General features: G+C 38.0%; 2 protein-coding genes across 4 annotated transcripts in view; one reads left to right on the forward strand and one right to left on the reverse strand.

The window, feature by feature from the left end:
• SRP54 (signal recognition particle 54) overlaps window positions 1-15,902 on the forward strand; it is a 137,009-nt gene extending 121,107 nt beyond the window's left edge. Inside the window, exon 17 of the mRNA XM_072629723.1 lies at window positions 15,666-15,902. Within this exon, the coding sequence (XP_072485824.1) occupies window positions 15,666-15,881 (216 nt within the window). The 3' untranslated portion in view covers window positions 15,882-15,902. The remainder of the gene's footprint in view (window positions 1-15,665) is intronic.
• Window positions 15,903-20,001: 4,099 nt separating this feature from the next.
• Window positions 20,002-23,517, reverse strand: part of PPP2R3C (protein phosphatase 2 regulatory subunit B''gamma) — a 28,447-nt gene continuing 24,931 nt past the window's right edge. For all 3 annotated transcript variants that reach the window (XM_072629724.1, XM_072629725.1, XM_072629726.1), the window contains exons 11-13: window positions 22,828-22,965; window positions 21,984-22,043; window positions 20,002-20,608 (exon numbers count right to left, since the gene is read on the reverse strand). In XM_072629724.1, the coding sequence (XP_072485825.1) occupies window positions 20,420-20,608; window positions 21,984-22,043; window positions 22,828-22,965 (387 nt within the window). In that variant the 3' untranslated portion in view covers window positions 20,002-20,419. The remainder of the gene's footprint in view (window positions 20,609-21,983; window positions 22,044-22,827; window positions 22,966-23,517) is intronic.

Consider the following 23,517-nt stretch of genomic DNA (forward strand, 5'->3'; position numbering starts at 1 on the left):
TCAATCCACTGCATCACCTGTCTGCTCTCTTAAAAATGTCATTGCTACTCTAAAACCCTTCACCTCTCTGCCTTTCATCTGCCTATCCTCTACCCTAGATAACTGCCCTGCCCCTTTTCCCTCTTTACCCTTCTCCACATGGTTCCATACTGGTGAATGTTGCAGGAGAAATCCATGAAACAAATTTCATTTACAATAAATATAATGCAGTTTAATCTCAACTAGGCCCTTCCTATTGCTTTTTAGTCAACTCTTCTCAATATCTTATGCCAGTACCTACAGTAATTCATCCAGATCTTTTCCTTTCCCTTTAGGCACCAGCAGTTCCTCCTTTTACATTCAAAATTGATCACCTTGTCTTCTACTTTACTAAGAGAAGATCAAGGAAATTTGTTGTAAGATTGCTCAACTTGATGCTTTATCATTACAATACTCTTTACAATATCAGTGAGAATTTTAGAGTTGGAAGGAATTTCTGAGATCTAATTTGTCTGAAAATCCTTGAAAATGAATATATACCAAAGCTCCAGTACTACATTATGTAAAACCTTTTAGACATTTTGAACTGGATATTTCTTAGGCATCCCAAGCTCACCATATCCAAATTCCTCATATTATCATTTAACATATATACTCATGATTTTTTCCCACAGTGTCTCATAGTTTGATACTTTTCTATTTCTAGGTAAAGCACCACTATCATTATTTATGGTTCTCAATTCTTGGTGTTATCCTTGATGATTCTTCATTTTCTGTCACCACACATTTCCAGTCAGCTGCCAGATCTTATCATTTAGAACTACATAACATCTCTTGTATCTTTCTGTTTCTCTATCTTATACATCCAAAGACCATCGTCATCTCTCACCTCCATTATCCCCCAAATTAGTTTTCCTGCCTCAGAATTCTCTTCTTTCCAATTCATCCTTAACACCGTTGACAGAATGATTTTTCTAAAGTACAGCTCTGACCATATTACCTAATAAATCCCAATGTTTTCTAATACCTATAGGACCAATTATAAACTCCTGCATTGGGCATATATAAGCCTTCATAATCTTTCTAGATTTATTAATTATATGTTAACCCTCTTAATGCACACAACTAACTTTCTTATAGTTCTTCATATATGACAGTTCATCCACCATCTTTCCCTAATGCCTGGAATATATTCCTTTCTCACTTCCACTTCTTAGACTCTTTTGTTTCCTTCAAAACCCCATTCAAGCATTACTTTGATCCTCCAACTGTTAATCTTTTCCCCCTCAAAATTATCTCGTATTTATTTTCAGTCAATCAGTGAGTATTAAGTACCTACAATTTGCTATGTATATAAGTAGGTACAGAATCTATTCAATATGAATAGTTTTGGGAGAAAGCACAAGGAGGAGGTGGAGATCAGGAAAAGCTTCATGTTGCAAGTGGCATGATAATAATGTCTTGAGGGAAACCAAGGATTCCAAAAAATTAGATAATTAAGGCCATTTGACCTGAGCTCACTCATTTCCCTTTCTGTTCTCTTGAAATTGATATCATTCTCTAATCTCTTCTTTTTCAGTGGATAGAACACTGGGCTTGGAGTCTGGAAAATTTGAATTAAAACCTAGCCTTAGGTACCTGCTTGTGCTTAGCACAGTGCTATGCACTTAGTAGGTGCTTAATAAATGCTTGTTTTCTTCCTTCCTTCCTCCATTCTCCAGTCTGTGTTAATGACTCTTCTCCTTGTCAAGGCCAAATCCTGTCCATGTTGCTTTGGATCCCTTCCCTTGCTTTCTTCAAGAGATTCCCTTCTGTCATTCTTCCCTCCCACCCAATCTTCACTGTTAATCTTTACCATCTTATGGTTCCTTCCTCGCTGCTGTCAAAAATGTTGACATCTCCCCATCCTTAAGTAAATTCACTAGACCCTCAAGACTGTCCCCTCAAACTGTTGTCTTATATCTCTCCTCTTTTCAGCTAAATCCTTGAAAAAGCTGTGTCTACCCACACTTCCACTTCTCTCACTTTCTTCTAAATCTTCTATAATCTTATTTCCAATCTCAGTCAATCAACAGAAATAGCCAGATAACTGCCAAATCTGATGGTCTTTTCTTAGTCTTCATCTTTCTCGACATGTTGGTCATTTCTGACTGCTTTCTTCTCCTATATCCTCCACTTACCTACCAAACTGATTTTCTTATACTGCTAGTCTTACCGCGTTATTCCCCTCCCTCCCCCTCAGTAAACTCCAGTGGCTCTCTGTTACCTCCATGATCAAATATAAAATTCTGTTTTGCTTTTAAAGCCCTTCATAACTTGGCCCCTTTTTACCTTTCCACTCTTCTTACATTCTGATAGCCCCTCTGATGGCCTTCTTGCTCTTTCTCAAAGAAACATAACACTCCTTCCAATTTTATGCATCTTTTATTGATTGCCCCCATGTCTGGAATTCTGTTCCTCATTTCTGACCCCTGGCTTCCTTGAGATCTCAGCTAAAATATCACCTTCTGTAGGAAGGTGGTCTTCCTTAATGCTAGGGCCTGCTCTTAGATTACCTCCAAATTATCCTTTATATAACTTTTTTGTACGTAGTTGTTTTCGTGTTGTCTTTGTTATTAGATTGTGAGGTTTTTGAGGGCAGGGGCTGTTTTTTCCTTTCTTTGTATCCCTTGCTTTTAGCAAATGTTTGGTGACTTGGATACTCTCTCCTTTCTTTTTTTTCAATGATGCTACTCTCTTCTGGTTGTCCTACCTGTAAGACTGTTCTTTCTCAGATTTGTTGTTGTTGTTGTTGTCTTATCATTCATACACACCATAATTGTGGACATTGCCCAAAGCTGTCTTGGGCCTTCTTCCTTCTTTACACTCTCTTTATTGGTGACCTCTCTTTATTGGTGACTTCTCTGAGTTCCATGGATTTGATTTAATCACCTCTGTACAGATTACTCACAGATTACATATTCAGCCCTAGTCTTTCTTCCAAGTTCTCTATTGCATCACAGTTATCTCTTGAACATTTCAGACTAGATAAACTGGAGACATTTCAAATACAATATGGTCATTCATAGAGTTCTTATTTCTTCTTATTCCCTGTACCTTTCCCCCACCAAAACCTACTCATCCCTCTCTCAGACTTCCAAGGGTACCACCATTCTTGTCACAATTACCAGTTGAGCAATTTTGCCATCATCCTTGACTCCTCACTTTCCCCCACCCTAATTCCCTCCAATTACTTTCCAAATCCTGCTGTTTCTATGTCTACAATATTTCATTTTCTCTTCTCACCATCTTAACACCTCTAGCTTGAATGATTGCACTTGCCCCTTACATTGATCACCTTTCCTCAGGTTGCTCCTTACTCTTCACAATTCTGTGCTCCACATAGCTGCCAAAATCCAGAGCTGACAATGTCACTCCACTACTCAATAAATTACAGTGATCCCCATTGCCTCAATTAAATAACCTAGCTTTTAAAGCCCTTATAGACTGGTTCCAGCCTCCTTTCCTTACTCTCCAGTCTGACCAAACTTACCTTTTCTCTTTCTCATGTGCAACTGTACATTTCCTACTTTGATGCCTTTGCTCTGGCCATGCCTGCATGCTTAGAGTGCACTCCCTCCTCACCACCACCTCATAGAACCCCTCACCTTCCTGCAAAGCTCAGGTAATGGACCACTATCTACACAAAGCCTTTGCTGCTCTCAGCTGCTTGTGTTCTCTCTCTCCAATCACCTTGTATTTATTTTGGATATATTTCTATATTGTACATGTTATCTCCCCCACAGCAGAAAGGATTGTTTAATTTTCTTTTCCTTTGCATCCCTGGTGTCTAGTGTGGTTGACTGATTTCCAGCATGGATAATAGTCAGTGCAAAAGGCATGAGATGCAAAATATGGAGCACTGTGTGAACAGTGTATATATAAAAGGACCATAGAATATTAATGTGTCTAAGAAGCCTGGAAAGGTAGAAGAGTTGTAAAAAACTTTAAATGCTAAACAGGAGAATTTATATTTGATCCTCGAAGTAGTAAGGAACCACTGAAGTTTATTGAATGAGGAGGTGACATGATCAGATAATGGGGAAGTGATATGATTAGATCTGTGTGTTAAGAAAAATCACTTTTTGGGGCGGAGCCAAGATGGTAGAGTAACAGCACAGACTTTCTAGAACACTGCCACAGGCTTAGCCAAATACGTGTAAAAAAAATGACTCTAAACAAATTCCGGAACCACAGAACCCACAGAATGACAGTGTGAAGCAAAAGATAGCCTCACAGGTTGCTGGAAAGTGTCCATTGCACCACAATGGGGGTAGGACGCAGTCCAGCATGGGCCGTGCTGGCACAGACAGGACCTGAGTAGGCCTTGGGGAGACTGAATCTCTCACACCTGTGACAGTTTCCAGACTTTAGGACCCCAAAATGCCAAGGACAATTTGGAAGGTCAGTAGAAAAAGCCTGTGGGACCAGGGTGGAAGAGTGGAGTAGTCCAGCCCCAGCCTCAAGGTGGCAGAGGGGGAAGGAAGTGGAGGAACCCACAGTAGCCACAGCAGCAGCAGGGGCAGAGACAGCAACTGTTTCTGGAGCTCTAGGTTCACAGATTGTGGGGGAATCAAGAGGCTGGCTGTACACCCTTGACAAAGAGCTCAAAAGTCAAGTAAATGACTGAGAAAATGAGCAAAAACCAAAAAAAAGAATCAGACTATAGAATCTTACTTTGGTGACAAGGAAGACCAAAACATAGAAACAGAAAACAACAAAGTCAAAGTTCCTCCATCCAAAGCCTTCAAGAAAAATATGAATTGTTCTCAGGCCATGGAAGAGCTCAGAAAGGATTTTGAAAATCAAAAAAGAAGTAGAGCAAAAATTGAGAAGAGAAATGAGAGTGATGCAAGAAAATTATGAAAAATGAATCAGCTGCTTATTAAAGGAGACCCTAAAAAAATGCTGAACAAAATAACACTATAAAAAGTAGACTAACCCAAATGACAAAAGAGATCCAAAAAGTGAATGAGGAGAAGAATGACCTAAAAGCAGAATTGGCCAGATGGAAAAGGAGGTCCAAAAGTTCACTGAAGAAAATAATTCCTTAAAGATTAGAATGGAGCAGATGGAAGCTAATGACTTTATGAAAAATTAAGAAATTATAAAACAAAACCAAAGAAATGAAAAAATAGCAGACAATGTGAAATATCTCATTGGAAAAAACAACTGACCTGGAAAATTGATCCAGGAGAAATAATTTAAAAATTATGGGACTACCTAAAAACCATGATCAAAAAAAGAGCCTAGACATCATCCTTTAAGAAATTATCAAGGAATACTGCCCTGATATTCTAGAACCAGAGAGTAAAATAAATATTGAAAGAATCCACTGATCACCTCCTGAAAGAGATCCCAAAAGGAAAACTCCTGCGAATATTATAGCCAAATTCCAGAGCTCCCAGGTCAAGGTGAAAATATTGCAAGCAGCCAGAAAGAAACAATTTGAGTATTGTGGAAATCCAATCAGGATAACACAATATCTAGCAGCTTTTACATTAAGGGATTGTAGGGCTTGGAATATGATATTCCAGAAGTCAAAGGAACTAGGGTTAAAACCAAGAATCACCTACCCAGCAAAACTTAAGTATGATACTTCAAGGGAAAAAATAGTCATTCAATGAAATAGAGGACTTTCAAGCATTCTTGATGAAAAAACCAGAGCTGAATAGAAAATTTGATTTTCAAACACAAGAATCAAGGGAAGCATGAAAAGGTAAACAGGAAAGAGAAATCATAAGGGACTTACCAAAGTTGAACTGTTTACATTTCTACATGGAAATATAATATTTATAACTCTTGAAACTTTTCTCAGTACTAGGATAGTTGAAGGGATTATATACATATAGACAGAGGGCACAGGGTGAGTTGAATAGGAAGGGATGATATTCTAAAAAAAATAAAATTAAGGGGTGAGAGGAATGTATTGGGAAGAGAAAGGGAAAAATAGAATGGGCCAAATTATCTCTCACATAAAAGAGGCAAGAAAAAGTTTGTTCAATGGAAGGGAAGAGAGGGGAGATGAGAGGGAAAAAGTGAACCTTACTCTCATCACATTTGGCTTAAGGAGGGAATAACATACATATTCAATTTGCTCTGAAACTCTACCTTACATTACAGGAAAGTAGGGGAGAAGGGAATAAGCAGGAGGGGTTGGGGGGGGGTGATAAAAGGGAAGGCAAATAGGAGGAGGGGGTAATTAGAAGTAAACACTTTTGGGGAGGGACAAGGTCAAAAGAGAGAATAGAATTAATGGGGAGCAGGATAGGATGAAGGGAAATAGAGTTAGTCTTCCACAACATGACTTTTGTGGAAGTTGTTTGCATAACTACACATGTATAACATATCGAATTGCTTGTCTTCTCAGTGGGGATGGGTGGGGAGGGAGGGAGAGAAGTCAGAATTCAAAGTTTTAAAAATGAATTTTAAAAATTGTTTTCACATGCAACTGGGAAATAAGATGTACAAGCAATGGGGTATAGAAATCTATCTTGTCCTCCAAAAAAATAGAGGGAATGGGGATAAGAGAAGGGGAGGGGTGTGATAGAAGGGAGGGCAGATTGGGGGAAGGGATAATCAGAATGCACACTGTCTTGGGGTGGGTGGAGGGGAGAGATGGAGAGAAAATTTGGAACTCAAAATCTTATGGAAATGAATGTTGAAAACTAAAAATAAATAAATTTGAATTTTTTTTAAAAAATCACTTTGGTAGTTACATGGAAAATGACCCCAGAGTTAGATAGGCTTGAGATAAGGACACCAAATAGATTATTACAATAGTTCAGGCCAAAAGGATTAAGGGCCTAATTTAGGTAGTGGAGAGAAGTGTAGTGGAGAGAAGATGAGAGATGTGGAGATAGAAATAGCAGGATTCTGCAACTGATAAGCCATGAAGGATTGAAAAAAAAAAAAGATATGGAGATAATGCCTGTAGGAGACTGAAAGAATAGTGGTGTCCTTAACAGAAAAAGAGAAGTTTGGAAGAGTTATGGGTTTGGGGAAGAAGTGTAATTCTTTTTTGGATGTGTCAAGTTGGAGCTATCTCAAGGACATCTGGTTTGAAGAATCCCAAAGGCAGTTGGTGTTTGATGAGGCATACACAAACATTTACTAAGCACCTACTATGTGCCAGGCACTGTGCTAATAAACAGTGCAGATATAAATACAAAAGATGTAATAATCTTTACTTGCAAGAAGCTTAACAGTTTGTTGGGGAGACACATACATACATACATACATATTATATATATATATATATATATATATATATATATATATATATATATATATACATATAGATGTATGTGTGGACAATAAATATAAAGAGAATAAATTCACATGTAGGACAGGAATTTAGGAGAAAGACTGCTGGATATATAATCTGGGAGTTATCTGCATAGAAATGATAATTTAATCCATTGGAGCTGATGTCATCACCAAAAAAGAGAATGTAGAGGGAAAAGCGAACGGAGCTTGGGACATAGCTAGGAACCAGCTTCTGCCAACTGCTGAATGTTAAATTTTCAATGTGAATATTTATCCTTGGGAAATAGGTAAAGGCTAGAATTAAGGACTTGATTTATTGTTTGGTTGATTACCTTGGCTTAAGATAGTGATGGAGGAAATGTTAATAATGCAGATTAAATTAAAAAGTATATTGTGCCCCTCCCCCCCTTTTTTTGGAGAGCTAGTTGTTTAATATTTACTAGCACACCACTAGGTACACCTACAGTTAGTGGGCATGATATGAATGCTCAAATGGAAAAAGAAACTCAGAAAATGAGGAGAACCAAGAGAGAAATTGGTGCTATAAAACCCCAGAGAGGAGAAAATTCCAAGAGAAGATGGTTCCCAATACTGTCAAAGACTGCAGAGAATTTAAGAAGAATGAGGTTAAAAGAGGCCATTAAGTCATTGGCAGCTTTGAGGAAAGCAATTTCAGTAGTGATGAGATGGGTTCAGAGGAGAATGAAAAGAGGAAGGAAGGGGAAGCATTAATTGAAGATGACTTCCAACTAACAATTCCAAATTATGCCATTTGATTCCTTTGCAGCCATCATTCCCACCTCTTCCCCATCAAAACTTTGAACCTGAAAGAACCATCCTAGATTCAGATGAACTTTTCACTTTGCCTTGCCCAGAACAAGCCTTCAATTCACTTCTGGTCACCAAATTATTTCATCATCTCTATCCCCAAGATCCCTGTCTCCTTAACACTAGAACTTTGTATTCTAACCCTGGGACAATGGGCTCTGATAGCGATCTTGCCCAGAATTAGGTCTCCATGCCTGTTCCCACCCATCCCTAAGACCTGCCATTTCCCTCCCCACCCTTTTCAGTTCCCCTTTATATGTTGTCTTCTCCCATTAGCACTTTGAGAACAGAGAATGTCTTACTTGCCTTAATCTGTGTCCCCAGTGTTCAGCACAGTCTAGATCCATAGAACCCTTTAGTAGATAAATTCTCTTATCTCTCTCCTCCCTTTTCTCCTCCCCCTTTTTCTCTCTCTTCCCCTCTCCTTCCCTTCCTCTCTTTTTTCTCTCTCAGAATTTCACTAAGAAAAGGAGATACAGGATGATAGCAATCATTTAGTCAGGGTTTTTTGAGGATGAGGAGACAGTTTGTAGGTAGCATGAAAGAATTCAGTAGAAGAGAAAGATTGAAGATTAGAGAGGTTAGGGCCAGGGTGTGGGGAGGGAAGGAGTGGGACCAAAGGCACACGTGGAGTGTTTGACCTTAATGAAAAAGGTCACCTCTTCATCAGACTAAAGGAGGAAAATTGGGGGTGATCTCAAGGGGTTTGTGAAATTAGGCATAGAGGAAGAGAAATACACTGAATGGTTTCCATTTTTTTAGTGAAATATTTGAGTTTTTCAGTTGAGTAGAGGAGGGGAGGGAGGGCTATCAAAGGCACAAGAAGAAAAGACAAAATTTGGAAACATCTGTTGTAGAGAGTAAGGTGGAAAACTAATTAAGAGTAAAAGGGTTGCTACAGTAAGGGCCTGGTTAGGATGAACACATTTGTAATGAACCTAGTCCAAATAGTTGTGTGGGATCCTCCACTCCAGCAGCATTAGATGAAAAGCAGAGGAGGTAAATGGTGGGTATAATCCAGGGTTGGAGTTCGTCACAGCATTAAGCCAGGATGCAAGGGATTCCAGAATGGAGGATAGTTTCAAGTTGAACTGGTTCACTAAGGATTCAGACTTTGGAAAAGGGACAAGTATAGTCAGTGGGGTTTGCAGCTCAGCAAAGTACTGAAGGATAGGACAGAATGTCACAATGCAGATGAAAACATAGGTGAAGAAATAGGCATAAAAGTTATGCATAGATGATTATGGTCAGAATAATTTATTCATCAAGAAAGCAGAACACTTTTGGGTAATGGTGGAGTCCGTTAGAGGGCAGGAGTTACAGTGGAAAAAGGGAAACTGAGACAGGCACCAAGCATATATAACAGCCACCAAGATCTGAATTGGGTAATAAATTTGTATAGAGTGAACTTTAAAGGAGAGGAGAGACTGCTGAGGGGTAATTGTTGAGAGAGTCTGGAAGACTGGGGAACAAAGTTTATTCCAGCTTCCCATCTGAAACCATTCAGGGAGTGATATGAAAGGTATTTTTGCTATAGGAAAAGGCAGGCTGGAATGCAATATCTTGGTGGTTGGGGGAGCCAGGTTTCAGTGAGATGTAGAAGATGGAAGGAGCATGAAAGGGATAAAAAATGAAGGGAAATATTTATAGACTGGGAGTTCCAGAGGCCCCAGTGGATAATGGTGACTGTGTATTAGGGGTGAGGTAGATAGATATAAGAGCAAGAGCAGAAGGGCTTAGAGAGCAGCAGTCTTTTCCTCAGCAAGAATTGGGAAAGTAGGGAGATTGACACACATTATCAGTGGATGGGAAGAGCTTTGATAATGAAGACAAGTGGGTACAGTGTGGTCTGGTCTCCACCTATTGGCTTTGACTGAAGGGCAGGAGTAGCAAATTGGCCTGTTTGTATTTTATATTCCTTGATATAGTGTAAGCACCTGAAGGACTGTTTCCCTTTTGTCTTTGAACATAATGGCTGTTATGTGGCACTAGGAAGTATTTGATTCAGAGTCAGGAGGATTTAAGTTCAAATTCTATTTCAGATGCTTACTACTACTTCTTTAACTCAAGGCACACTGTTTCCTCAATGTCCTTATCTGGTCTCCTCAAACCTGAATAGGTACCAAGGATAATTTTGATCTGCCTGCAGAGGAATTAGGAGGCAGAAACATGAGGAAATGTGCCTCAAAGTGTAAGAAACATGCTCACTCGAAACGAAGAACAATACTCACTGTGAAGCCAGGAAAGTTCTCATTTTATTTATACAATTATTTGGAACGGGTCTCTCCATTAGGGAGATCCCTTGCTTATACAAATACAAATATATGCTTGCTTCGACAAATGCAATGCTTTTTATGCTGTTCCCACCTCAAATTTCATGCCTTGCTCTCTACTGGCCTCCTGAACCTCCCACTTCCTGTTCTCCTCCCTGATAGGTTCCCCTTCAAACAGTTCATTAAGCATGCATACAAGTTTCTGACCTTTTCCTGTTCAGAAACCTGGTTCTGCTAGATCACAACTGATTAGAACCAGTCACCTCTGACTTATATTCTACTATCACTCAAAGCCGGGAGGTGTTTTAATCCTGTGGAAACAGAATTTCTCTTTTTGTTTCCCGCATAGAAATGAGATGAGAGAAATGATGATGAAGAAGAGGCTACTAGGGAACATCACCGTAGAGCCCCTCAAGAAAATTCTCCCTACCACATTAAAATATAAATGAAAGCTTAATAAAATTCCTTTTAAAATTATAAAATGAAGATGGGACAGCGAGGTGGCATAATGGATAGAGTGCCAAGACTCATCTCCCTGAGTTCAAATCTGATCTCAGACACTGACTAGCTGTGTGACCCTGGGCAAGTCACTTAACCCTTTTTTGCCTCAGTTTTCTCATCTATAAAATGAATTGGGAAATTGGAAAAGGAAATGGTAAATCACTTCAGTCTTTTTGCCAGGAAAACCCCAAATGGGCTCACAAAGAGTTGGACATGACTGAACAACTACTAAGAAAACAAATGATAAGAATAGCACCTACTGCACTGGGCTCTTGTGAGGATCAAATGAGATAACTTGTGGACACTGTTCTGCAAGTCTTAAAGCATTCTTTAAGTGCTAGTTATTGTTATTATATGCAGGTACTTAATTAAATATTTTGATTACTTCAGTTTTTGTTTGAAGACTTCCAAAGTAGAGGAGCCCACACCTCGGGAGGCAGCCTATTCCACCTTTGGTTAATTCTGTTTATTGGGAATTAGTTCCTTATCTTATGCTTAAACTTGCTTCTTTGTAATGTCCACCTATTGCTTCAAAGTTCTGCTTCCATGTCTAATATTCTTCCACATGGCAGCTTTTAAAATACTTGAAAATGAGTATCATACCTCCTTACTACCTTACCTTGTACCCATGGTTCCAGTAATCTTTTTCTTTTCACTGGTTCTTTTCTATCTGTCTCTAAGCCTTGCCAGTCATAAAAAACAACAACAACAAACTCAAAACACATTTGATACCCCATTGAACATTGTATTTGGGCTACTATCCATCTACTTTCTTTTTACCTTTTATTTACTGATTACACACACATGCACAAACACACACACACACACACACACACACGATTCTTCTCTATTGGAATGTAAGCTCCTCTAAGGTAGACACTTTATTTTTTTATGTATCCCCAGTGCTTCATACAGTGCTTGACATAGTAAATGCTTAATAAATGCTTAGTGATTTATTCTTACCACTTTCCACCAAACTTCAAAAATTACACTGAGTATATCTACGTCCTTACAAATTTTTCACTTAATGACTTACAAACATCTCCAACATTCTACAGAAAATGATGGGGTGTGGGCTCTGGACTTCACCCCCTCTCTGAACTTTTAACCCAGCCCCAAAACTTTCCCACAAGGCCCAGGCCCTGGTGTTTGCCTGAGGCATCAGCTCATCCCAGAATAATCCTTTCAACTGTTCTTTCTTTATGGTTCTGACCCAGCCCCAACCTTTAATTCTGTTACTTCTAACCCAGCCCAGCCCTTCATGGTCTATTACCTCAGAACTACCCCAGGCTATTTCCCATGAAATACATAGGTTCTTAAAATCCCCCAGCTGCTACTGGAGATACAATAAACCTTGTCTCTGACTGAAAGAAGACTTGAGTCAAATTCTTTCGAGGCAGAGCCCTACCTTTTGCCCTTGAATTTCAGGGTTCCCAGCACTCCTAGACAGCAATAAAATGACTTGCTTTTTTCCCAGTTCTTCTCAAACAATTGTATGTAGTAATTAAGTTGACCAATTTCTCCTCATTTATATTCTATTCTCGCTTGATTTCTAGGAGATATTTGGTACTCTCATAATTCTTTTTCTACTCCTCTAACTGCTCTTTCAGTCTCCTTAATTGATGCTTCTTGTCCCTTAAGGCAAGTATTCCACAAGGTTCTCTCCCTGGCTTTCTCCAGTCTCTGTATTCTTAATTTTTCAATCTCATATTCTTATGAAGTCAACCTAACCTGACAGTTGATACCTTATTCTGTATTGCCGGTACTGCTGACTGCTCTTCCTAGCTCCAGTTTGTTATTATCTTGGCTGTACTAGTGTTGCTACTGTCACTCACTCGAGAACATCAAAAGTATGTTCAAAACTTTCCCCACAAAACTCAACCCCTTTGATTCCAGCACCGGATATGAAACTTGTCATGTAGTACACTAACTCAAGATTTCTTGGTTTTTTTTTTTTTACTGTCTCCAAATTATTTGTCTCTCCCTCTCTCTCTCACCCCTCTCATCCAGCAATTTACCAAATGCTACTGTTCCTTTTTAGTCTCTCTGGAATCTGTCCCTTTCCCACCTGCTGCCCTGGGGCACATCAATTCCTCAATTACTACTAGATTATTCTTCCTTGTATATAAATATGATTGTTTTACTCCTATGTTATCAGCGATACCCTCTCACATTCCAGATAAAGTGCAATGTCCTTAGCCTGGCTCACAATCTAGTACTACCTGCCTTTCTAGTGATTTCTCCTCCTCCTACTGTTCATATTCACTATGCTCCAGTTTTCCTAGATTCCATCATACGTTGTTTTTCATATTTGTGTCATTCTCTGTGAAATTGTACCTGATGAGGTTGGTGGGTGCTGGGGACCCCAAAATACCAACATGCTAGGTCCTGCTCGAATTTCGACACAAGCCTTCTTAAAGCCAAAGAAAAACAAACTTTATTAAAGATTCGCCACCTTGGATTGATTCTTAAGGAGCCTAAGCATTTGTAACACTCTGTATTGGCCAGCAGGCCAGATAAAATCTCAGCTGGACAGAGTCAGAGCTGGATTAAACCTGAGTGCCTTCCTGGAGGCAAGATGGAACTTAAATACAGAAAAGACTGTAGGAAGGATCTGGGGGTGGTCAGGTAGTCTAGGGTGGTCTAGGGTTGTGGGAGGAGGGGTTTAGGGAGGGTCTTGAGGAGAAGTCCAAGGAGGACCTCAGTGGGACTGGGGTGACTGTTCAAGGGTTGGAAACAGCTGGAGGCAATCAGGAGATACCAGACAATGCAGGACCTGGGCCAGAAGCAGGTGTTGCCAGGTAGTCTGAGGTCCCAGGGATTGTCTTGATAGGGGCAGTATGTTAATGACTGGTACCCTGAGGTGAGTACAGATAGACTCTAGGGAAGATCTTGATGGGAGTGGTCAGCAGCCTGGGGAATGGGTTTTTGATGGGATCAAGGGTGGGGAGTGCAACAGAGACCTGGGCACAGTGATAACGAAAAGCCCATGGGCTTCCTGAGACTGCTGGAACAAATGAGAAGATTAGATTTGAGTCAGGAAGGCCAGATTAAGTGGGAAGATTCAAGGGGAGCTCAAGGAGCCTCCCAGAGTCTGAACCCCATCATACTTATCATTCAACATCTAATTCAAATTTGACCTCAAGCGCTAAGCACCTACTATGTGCTAGGTACCATGTAAGTTCTAGGGGTACAAGTACTACAAAGAATTAAACTGTTTCCACTCACAAGGACCTTACATACTAATGGAGAAACAAGAATATATAGAAGTATACACAGAATAAGAATAAAAAAAATAGAAAGTAGTTAATAACAAAGTAGTTTGGGAAGGAAAGCAGTAGCAGTTGAAGGTGAAAATTAGGAAGAAAGCCTTCATGTAGGGCTGTGTCTTGAAGATAGGAATTCTCTAAGGCAGAAATGAGGAGGGAAAATATTTATGGTCCTGTTAGAAAAACAGATGCCAATTTGGCCAGATCAAAGAGTTTAGAAGGATAAGTAATATCCAGTGAGACTAGAAAGGGTTGGGCCCAGGTTGTGAAAAAGCATTAAAAGCTAAACAGAAATCTGTATTTGAAACTAGAAGCAAGAGGAGCCCCTAGGGTAGACTGAAACTTTCCCTGAACCAAGCTGGGAGCTTCCCTTCAAAGGAAGGCAACATTTACTAATAACTACTACGTGTTTAGCACCTGCGTGCTTAACATTTTAGAAATATTATCTCATTTGATCCTGACAACAATCCTGGAGGTAGGTGCTATTGTTATCTGAATGGGAACAGATTTAGTGAAGACTTCTCAGTAGTATGGAGACTCTTCCCTAGAGTAGAAGAGACCTTAGGCCCAAGTTTCTATTCCTCCAGAGTTAGGTGATTTCCATATAAGGCTATACAGTGCATTAGGATCAATGATTAGCTATGATTCACTCACTCCTCAATACCTAATTTGCATATGCCCATGCAGTCTGCATTCCTCACTCTGGTCTGCCTAATTTGCATAAGTTGTCAATGCTTCATTTGCATGTTTTCAATACCTAATTTGCATATGATGGCATGTATTTCTGAGGGCTTTGTAATGATCTGGGGAGTGGGAAATTTGAAGCAAGTTCCAAAAGGGATTGGTTAGATTTCAGGCCTAGAATGTAAGACCATGCTTCTCAGCCAATGAGAATAATAGTCAGTGGTGGGAGGGGGACTTCCGCGTCAGGGTCTATATAAGTTGCCATTCTGTTTCTGTAAGGCACCTCCCTACTCCAGCTTTACTGGTGAAGGGACCACCTGCTTCTCCAGAGAACCAAATAAAGGTTTTTACTTTGAGACAGACACCTGAGCAGTCAATTTGAGTGGGGGGAGGAGGGGGCAATCCGTGCAATGCCACACATTATCCATGTTTTACAGTTAGGGGAAACTGAGGAAGATAAAAGGTAAGTGACTTGCCCATGGTGACACAGCCAAAATCTTGGAGGTTTTTTGACCTCATGTAACATTTTTTGTCTTAAACAAATGTGATTACATGAATGTGTCACATCTCCTGAACTAAGATTGTACACTCCTTGAGGGCAGGGTCTATGTTGCCTGGCCCAAGGCTTTACATGTAAGTATGTAATAAAGGATTGTTGAATGAATCCTCCTAGGTCCAGTTTAAATATACCCTGTTCTAAAATATCTTTCCAGATAACCCCACCTGAAGTTAATTTCATAGGACAGTTTTTATTCTTGATCTAGTTGATTAAGAGAAAACATCTCACTATTAAATTTCTATGCATTTAAATTTCTCTTTTTAGGAGGAGGAGGAAGAAGAAGAAAATCGAATGTCTGAAGAGGCAGAAAGACAGTATCAGGAGCAGCAGCAGAAGCTCCAGGCCAACTCCACTGTTCAGACTGACCAGCCAGAAGCATCAACATCCTTTGTTAACCTTAATTTTGAAATGGACGGAGACTGTAAAGTAACTATGGAAAATAAACAAAACTTAACCCCTGTTAGCCAAAATTTAGAATAAAACCACTTAGCAAATTTCAAACTCCAGGGTATTTTTTTTAACTTAATGAAACTTACTGCAAGAAAGTTATTTATATTTAAAATTTTGTTGAAAGGGGGAATTACCCTTCCTTCAGTAGCTCTAAGGTGTCTTTTAAAGAATCCAAAGTCTATCTAGTAAATAGCAATTTTCTTTCAAACAGGTGACTTGACTACAGGCATAAGGAAACTAGGCTAAAGCTTAAATCTCCTAAACAGTAAAAGATTTTTTTTCTAAATGACAAAACGAAAATGTCACTTTATGTTTATGACACTGAGCAAGGTATATGGTGAACTGAAATATTTCTAAATCTTCTAAAGAGAATTTTTAAAAAATAATATTATCTAATGTGTTGTCATATTTATGTTGACTCTGGCTATATACTATTAGAGTGAATTTCCTCAGCATCTAAAATTTAGTCTTAGAACAAGATGAAAACCGTTTTTTTCTTGTTAGTTTAGAAAAATTCATATTCATTAGTCATAGAAAATGTTTTGGTTGGAGTGGAACTGTTCATTTCCATTAGTCCCAAATTAGCTTTTAAGATAATTTCATCTTGTTTAAACATCCTTAATCTTAAACTTTTTCTTTATTATCAAATTGACTCATTTTTCAGTTTTAAAAATACTTCTTATACAAGCTGTAAAGATTCATTTAGCAACTGAATAATTTACAGAGCATATGCTCAAATTAAAAATTGCTCAGAAAGATTCCTACTTTTGGCAATGAAGTTTTTGCCTTTATCATTCTTCATCTTCCAGTGTATAAAATTAAGTGATCAATAACCAGCATGCAGGTTCCATCACCCATCATGTTACTTGCAAACCCTTATGGGTATAAGAAGTCACTTTTGAAGATGTGCAAATGTACATAATCAGTATGGGTATGAGATTTGTTTGTGATGGTCATTTGTAACTTTTCTTTGTAGCATTGCAGGGGCAGGAAAGAATGGGTGGTATGTTTTAGAAATGCTGCTTTTAAAACCCAGATAAGAACATACTAAATTTAAAACCGACCAAAGTTTTCAGAAATGCAGGATAATTGTTAAAAAGGCATCTAAACAAAATTTAACCATTCCGTCTTCCATTTAAATAAGTATATACATTCAAAACAACTTTAATAGCTCTCTTAAACCTGCTGTGAAAAACTGGTCTTCCTGATCTTGGTTGTTTGGTCGTTTTTCAGTTGTGTACTGGATTGGTTTATCATTTCCCTTCTCCAGCTCATTTTACAGTTGAGGAAACTCAGGCAAATAGGGTCAAGTGACTTGCCCAGGGTCACACAGGTAGTTAAGTGCCTGAGGCCAGATTTGAATTCAAGAAGAGGAGTTTGTCTAACTCTAAGCCTGGCACTCTATCCACTCCAACCACCTACCTACCCCTCTTTCCTGACTGGTTGGCACAAGGCATGTACTTGAGTTACAATTTGAAAAAGGAATCAAATTTTTATCCCTATTTTCAAATTGTCCTTTTTAAAGCAGGTTTTAATAAACGAAAAAATCAAGATTTGATATCTAAACCCCTCTCCCCATAGCCTTTTACCATTTTATAATTTATAAATCTCTAAAAGGTTTTGATTATAGGCAAAAGTTTTCAAAAAGCATGTTGATAGCAGATAAGTGGTACTTTCTTTTCCAGTTGATAGTTCATTGCTAAAGCATTAACTTTATATTTAACAGTTCCTTTCTTTCAAAAATAAATTTTCCAATTAAGTCCTGGCAATTTCTTCTAAAGTACTACTTAACCTACCTAAATGTTTCCTCCTCATTTCTGCATTTCATCTACCCCCTCCCACTTTCCCTATTCCTGAAATTTAGACTTTATACCATAACTCGTCAAGTGTTTGTCCTAAACACTAAAGCTAGCAACAACTGAACTGTGACGTTAAAATTATAGATTTGTTAGCTTTTAATGTTAAGATTTGAAATGTCCAGAACTATCTTTTTGTACTACCATCACCATGATCCAGCAGGCCCTTCTCCTACCTTTGTATACAATGTATTTACTGTGCCTTAATATGTAATACTTAGTTTATGCAAACTGTATAAAATGGTTAAGATGATTACCTGTTAATTCATTAAATTATTTGCTTTACATGATCATGTGAAGCTCCTCATTTGTTCCTATCCATAACTGAATTCATCTTTTTTTATAATACCTTATTGGTGCTCTATCCCTCTTCAATCTTAAATCATTCATTCTTTTCCCTAACTGGTACAAAATAAAAGTGTACTCAGAATCTTTTTATGTTCCTCACTGCCACTTCCAGACCTTCCTACCACCGACATTTCAGGAACCTTCTTCAAAGTTCACTTCATCCAAGTATAACCCTATGCAAATCCTAGTGGTGATGAGGTACCAAGTCCAAGCCAAGCCTCCCTTGCATCTGGAGGGCTTTTGTCCCATTTGTCTGAAAGTCTGGCCTTGGGGGGTTGGGGGGGTGCTCCTTGGAGTCCCCTTCCATTTCTCCCAGTCCAGATATTCCCTATCTTATTAAAATCCTGTGGTCCAGATTATTTTGCATTCTTTTGATATTCCTCCCATTTGATCCAGCCACTCCCATCAGGATCCTCCCTGGGTTTGATCTGTCAAGACCATGCCTGAGACCCTAGACTATCTGGAGATACCTGGATTCTTCCCTCAGTCTTTTTCAATATTTAAGTTCCATCTCACCTCTATGAAGGCGCTCAGATTCCATCCAGCTCAGACTCTTGTCTAGCTAAGATTCTATCTGGCCTGCTTGTGAATACAAGCGTTACAAATGCTTAGGCTCCCTAAGAGCCAACACATTATGGTGGATCGTTAATAAACTTTGGGGTTTTTTTCCGTTTTTGTTTTTGTTTTAAAAAGGCTTTTGTCGAATTCATTTGAGCAGGACCCCGCATGTTGGTATTTTGGGGTCCCCCAGCACCCCAAACCTCAAGAGTCGCAGCCATCTGTAGCCCCAGGTTGGGCCCTCCCCCTTTTGAAAAAGTTAAGCTCTGGGGGGCTTACAGTCTGTACTTACAACCCTTACTTGGAGGATATCAAGATAAATGCTAATGTCCCCTCATATACCCTTCCTTCCCAGTTCATTAGCCTTACTGAGCTCCCATAATTTGTACCTTTACTCCACACCAGTCACACACATACCCTTTAGCTGACCATACTTTTCCTATCCTTCCATCTCTCCCTCCAAAATTTGTTCACCATTCTTCCTATAACTTGATGCTCCATTCCATTTTCCCAGGCACTCATGCTCTGGCCTCATTTTCCTCCCTTTGAAATCTAAACCAATTTTATTTTAGACTGTCCTCTATTCTTGAAATCCCTTCCCCCTTTTCCAAACCCAACTCTAGATTTACTCTTATCACCTTCTAAGCTCCTGCTGTTTTAAGTCCCTGAAAGATTCACAAGTATGCAGCCTTGGTCCACCAAACATTTCTTTTTCCCTAATCTCCACTGGGCCCTCAGTGCTGCATCTAAACCTTTTTATACTTCCCTGAATACTACATGCCCCACAAACTGACTTCTGAGTGAATATTTATTGCTTGTTACACACACACACACACACACACACACACACACACACACACACACACACACACACACACACACACCCTAGTAGTACAAAACCAGTGCTCTTACTGCTCACACACTTGTAGTAATCACTAGAGTCAAACTCAAGTGGTTCTATTAGGCAATAAAATAAATATCAGATATGCTTGCTTCCTTCAACTATTAGAAAAAGCCCAACCCCAGTCATCTCAAATAAAGCCTGTATCCAAATACCTGCAGTTTCTGTTGAAACTATTAGGAAACCAGTGGCTAGAACAAGTTTCATTTAGTTTTTTTTTTTCACCAGAAATTAGGAAAAAAATATTACTTTTCCCTTTTGTATCTTTCAGACACTGCTGTATAAAATAGAACTGTCTACAAATCTAGGAGATAGTATAATATAAATGACTTTGTCTTTGATATTAGGAGATCTGCACTGAGGCTTTACCACTAATAGACTAAAGTTGGGCATATCATGTAATTACCCTAAGCCTGAGTTTATGAGGGTCAAATGATAATATATGAAATACTTTATGAATTGCCATTAATTATCAGTTACTAGTATGAACTCTTTATGTGACTGATTTATTGTAAAACTGAACTTTACAAATATAAACTTTCAAATTAGATACATTATATACACAGTTTCTGAAGTAATTTTGTCATTAAAATTACTCATTTACAAATTATTATAGAAATTTAAAATAGGCACTTTGCACCGTCAGCAAAACATTATGACATGGTACATGACTGTCTGCCATATATACACTAAACGTAACCAAATAATATTTTACCTCCTAAAAATTAGTATTTGACCCCAATGGCTTCAGATTTAGTTAACCTGAAAATCCCAATAAACCAGGCTCTTGCAACTTTCTACAGGTACATGAATATTTTAATTACGCCCTTACAATTTATTCACTTTTTGTATGATCATACAACATTCAAGCATGTCTCAGTGGAAATAGGTCAGTCTGTTAAAGATCATGTGTCCTCTATGTCTGCAGTGTTTTCATTATCATTTGCTACAAGAGCCTCTCTGTTCTCATAAGTCCAGAAGCCATTCAGATCGATTAGAATGGTAGTGACTGTGTCTCCTTGATTACTGTTTATTAAATCCTGAAGGGATATTTTCAAAGGATCCTTAGGTTTCACCATGTCAAAGATTTCATCCTGTAAATGTGGAAAAATACAATAAAATACCACTGGATTAATTTCACTTAATTTGTGTGACTCATAAATAAAAAATGGTGTTACTTTGGGTTGTAAATTATCCTTGCCCTTAGCAATTTCTTCTGCTTATTTACTGCATTAAACAAATAACCTGATTAACTTTCCTAAGGGTGTGGGTGGGGAGAGGCAGGAGAGGAAGGGTTGTGCCAGGGCAGGGAAAACCTATGAATGAGGACCATTATAGTTAAGTCATTGGCAAACCCAAGATCAGATTTCAGGCTGAAATTCTAGTCTATTAGAGTGAACTGTGAAGCTTTTTGTTTCGAGATTCCATTAGTGGATTAAAAGCTCAGCTCACCAAAATATTAATATACATTTGACCCAACAAAGATCAATACAAAACATGATTTTCAACAAATGGCTATCACTGAAACTGAATGGGAAAAAGGCCAACATTAATATTAAAATATCAGTTTTATCCTTCTACAAGTTATAAGAAAGACATGGACTAAAACAGTAAGTGGTGATCAAACTTCATTGTTTAAATTAAATGGGGTAAAGGGCAAGACTATATTTTCAAATAATCTAAATATATTATTCATAAGTACACTTCAGTCATTTTTACAAATCAAAAGTGGTTAAAGAATCTCAGCAGCATCACAGAAGAAAGAAAGTACAACCTTATACTTACCAAAGACTGGTACTGGATTTAGACAAGTTAAATGTATCCCTAAGTTCTGGACTGCTACAACTTAAAAAAAAACCAACCTGCTAGGTCTTCATGTACTTCTAACAAAACTTCAGATTTATAGTGGTTACACTAGGTTTTGACCCAAAAAATAATATGGTTTGTTGAGAATACTGTTTAGAGTAATATTCTGAAGAGACCGTGTATAGCCCATATAGCTAAATTATTCTGGAAAAAATACATCAATTGCTGAAAATAAGAAGACCCTTTAGTTTAGTCATTAAAGCCAGCTGAATATATCCTGTGGTTTTGCTCCATTTCATAAAGACTGTTATTTCTGATAGTTACTGAAAGTCTGATGAATAAAATGATAATGAATACAAGAGAGGGAAACTCAGCTTATTTTAAATATTTAGTTCTTAAGCTACAAAAGTCTGCGTAAATCTGGTAGGTAGATCCACCTAATTATTAATCAAGTCTTTTTACTGACAGAAAAAATTCCTTATATGAACAGCTCCCATATAACACAATTTAGCTTCCAAAAAATATGCTATTAAAAATACCCTATCATAATCCAAAAGAAATTTAACCTCAATTCAAATATTCTTACTCTTTCTGTGGGATTCATATATGATGTCAATTCATTTTCATAACCTGGCACTACATAAATTGAAAAGAAAAAGTAACCTTGACATCTTGAAATGAGACAGGATCTTGTCCGTGGATTTTCATTAATTCCTGAATAGCCTGCATTAGAGGAAATAAATGAGTAAAAATTTTTTAAAAAGGATAAATTAAAAACAAACCTGACTGAAAAAAAGAGAAACGTTAACATAATGTGTAGTCTGATTCAATGTGCCTTTCATTTTAAAGTATAAAGAGAACATCTGAGCACTCACTCCACAGGAAACAAGACAGGTCATATTGTCTGCTACTCTAGCTGTGGAATGAGTATAGTCCTCAAGGCAGCAGTGGGAAAGAACTCATGCTCACAAAGACTCGATAGAATGCTGGCTAAGGGTTCTCTGAAGAGGTTATGTGTTTATAGCTCATAGTTAATCCATCTGCAAAGTAATATCCTAACTATTAAAAATCAGAACCAATTCCAAGTATAATACAAGGTAAAGAAAATCATATTAAAGAAGCAACAGTGATAAAAATGCTTTAATAAAGGTCCAAAGATAGATAAAAGGCTTAGTCCTATATAGTAATGAATCCAAATTGATCACAATATTTCTAAATATTCCTTTATTTGGAGGTTGCCTAGAGAACACAAAGTAGTGTGGGCATGTGGCCTGATCAATGTCTACCAAAGCTGACCCTCACCACCAGGAATGGAATATCCACCTCAACTTATACGGATCCCTTATCTTTCAATTTAAAAAAAATCACAACTTTGACCAAAATTACATTGGTTAACAAGTTAAACCAAATGTAAAATATTAAATAGTAAGGTACTTGTGTAAACATTTATAAAACTATAATCTAAGCTGACATATATTCACTATACACATCTACAAGAGAAACTTACCCTGAAGAAATAATTAAGAGAAAAGACATTCAGATATCCTCTGTTTTCTATATCAAGCAATTTAAAAATATACTGCAGTGCCGCAGGTTCTTTTCGGTTTTCTAAGGCAAGCACAAAGTCTAGATAGGTCTTATAATCCTACGAGAAAAAGAAATGATATTAAAGTACAATGCACAGTGGATTTTAAGCACCTTGAGGACAGGGACGATTTGGTTTTGTCATTGCACCCCCCAGTACCTAGCTCAATGCTTTACACATAACAGTTGCTTAATAAATATTCAATTGATTGAATTCAGGACTGACTTTCCAAGTGACTATATGCTGAAAATATTGTGTAATCAGTGAAGTTAAGAGTTTTAACATTATTTTGATCTGAATCTGTGCTGAATCTCTACTACTTCAGAATTAAATTCAACTAACCAGAAAGTACGTTAGAATAAGCTGAAAAAAAACACTAGAAAACTTGAATTAATCCCTCTGAACAGTCTGAAAATATACAGTCTGTTAAGTAACCATACAGAATTAATGAAATTTTCCATGGTAACTAACCCTTTTCTGATCCCAGCAAGTACTGATATAACAGTAATACCTGAATTCTTTTTTTTTTTAAGATTATTAGAATACTGTCTTGATATGGTAAAGGAAGATGAAATACACAAGAGCTCTTTAGTGAAAATAAAACTAACAAAG

This window comes from Notamacropus eugenii, chromosome 1 (genome assembly GCF_028372415.1).
Source record: "Notamacropus eugenii isolate mMacEug1 chromosome 1, mMacEug1.pri_v2, whole genome shotgun sequence".
In the NCBI taxonomy this organism is placed as follows: Eukaryota; Metazoa; Chordata; class Mammalia; order Diprotodontia; family Macropodidae; genus Notamacropus; species Notamacropus eugenii.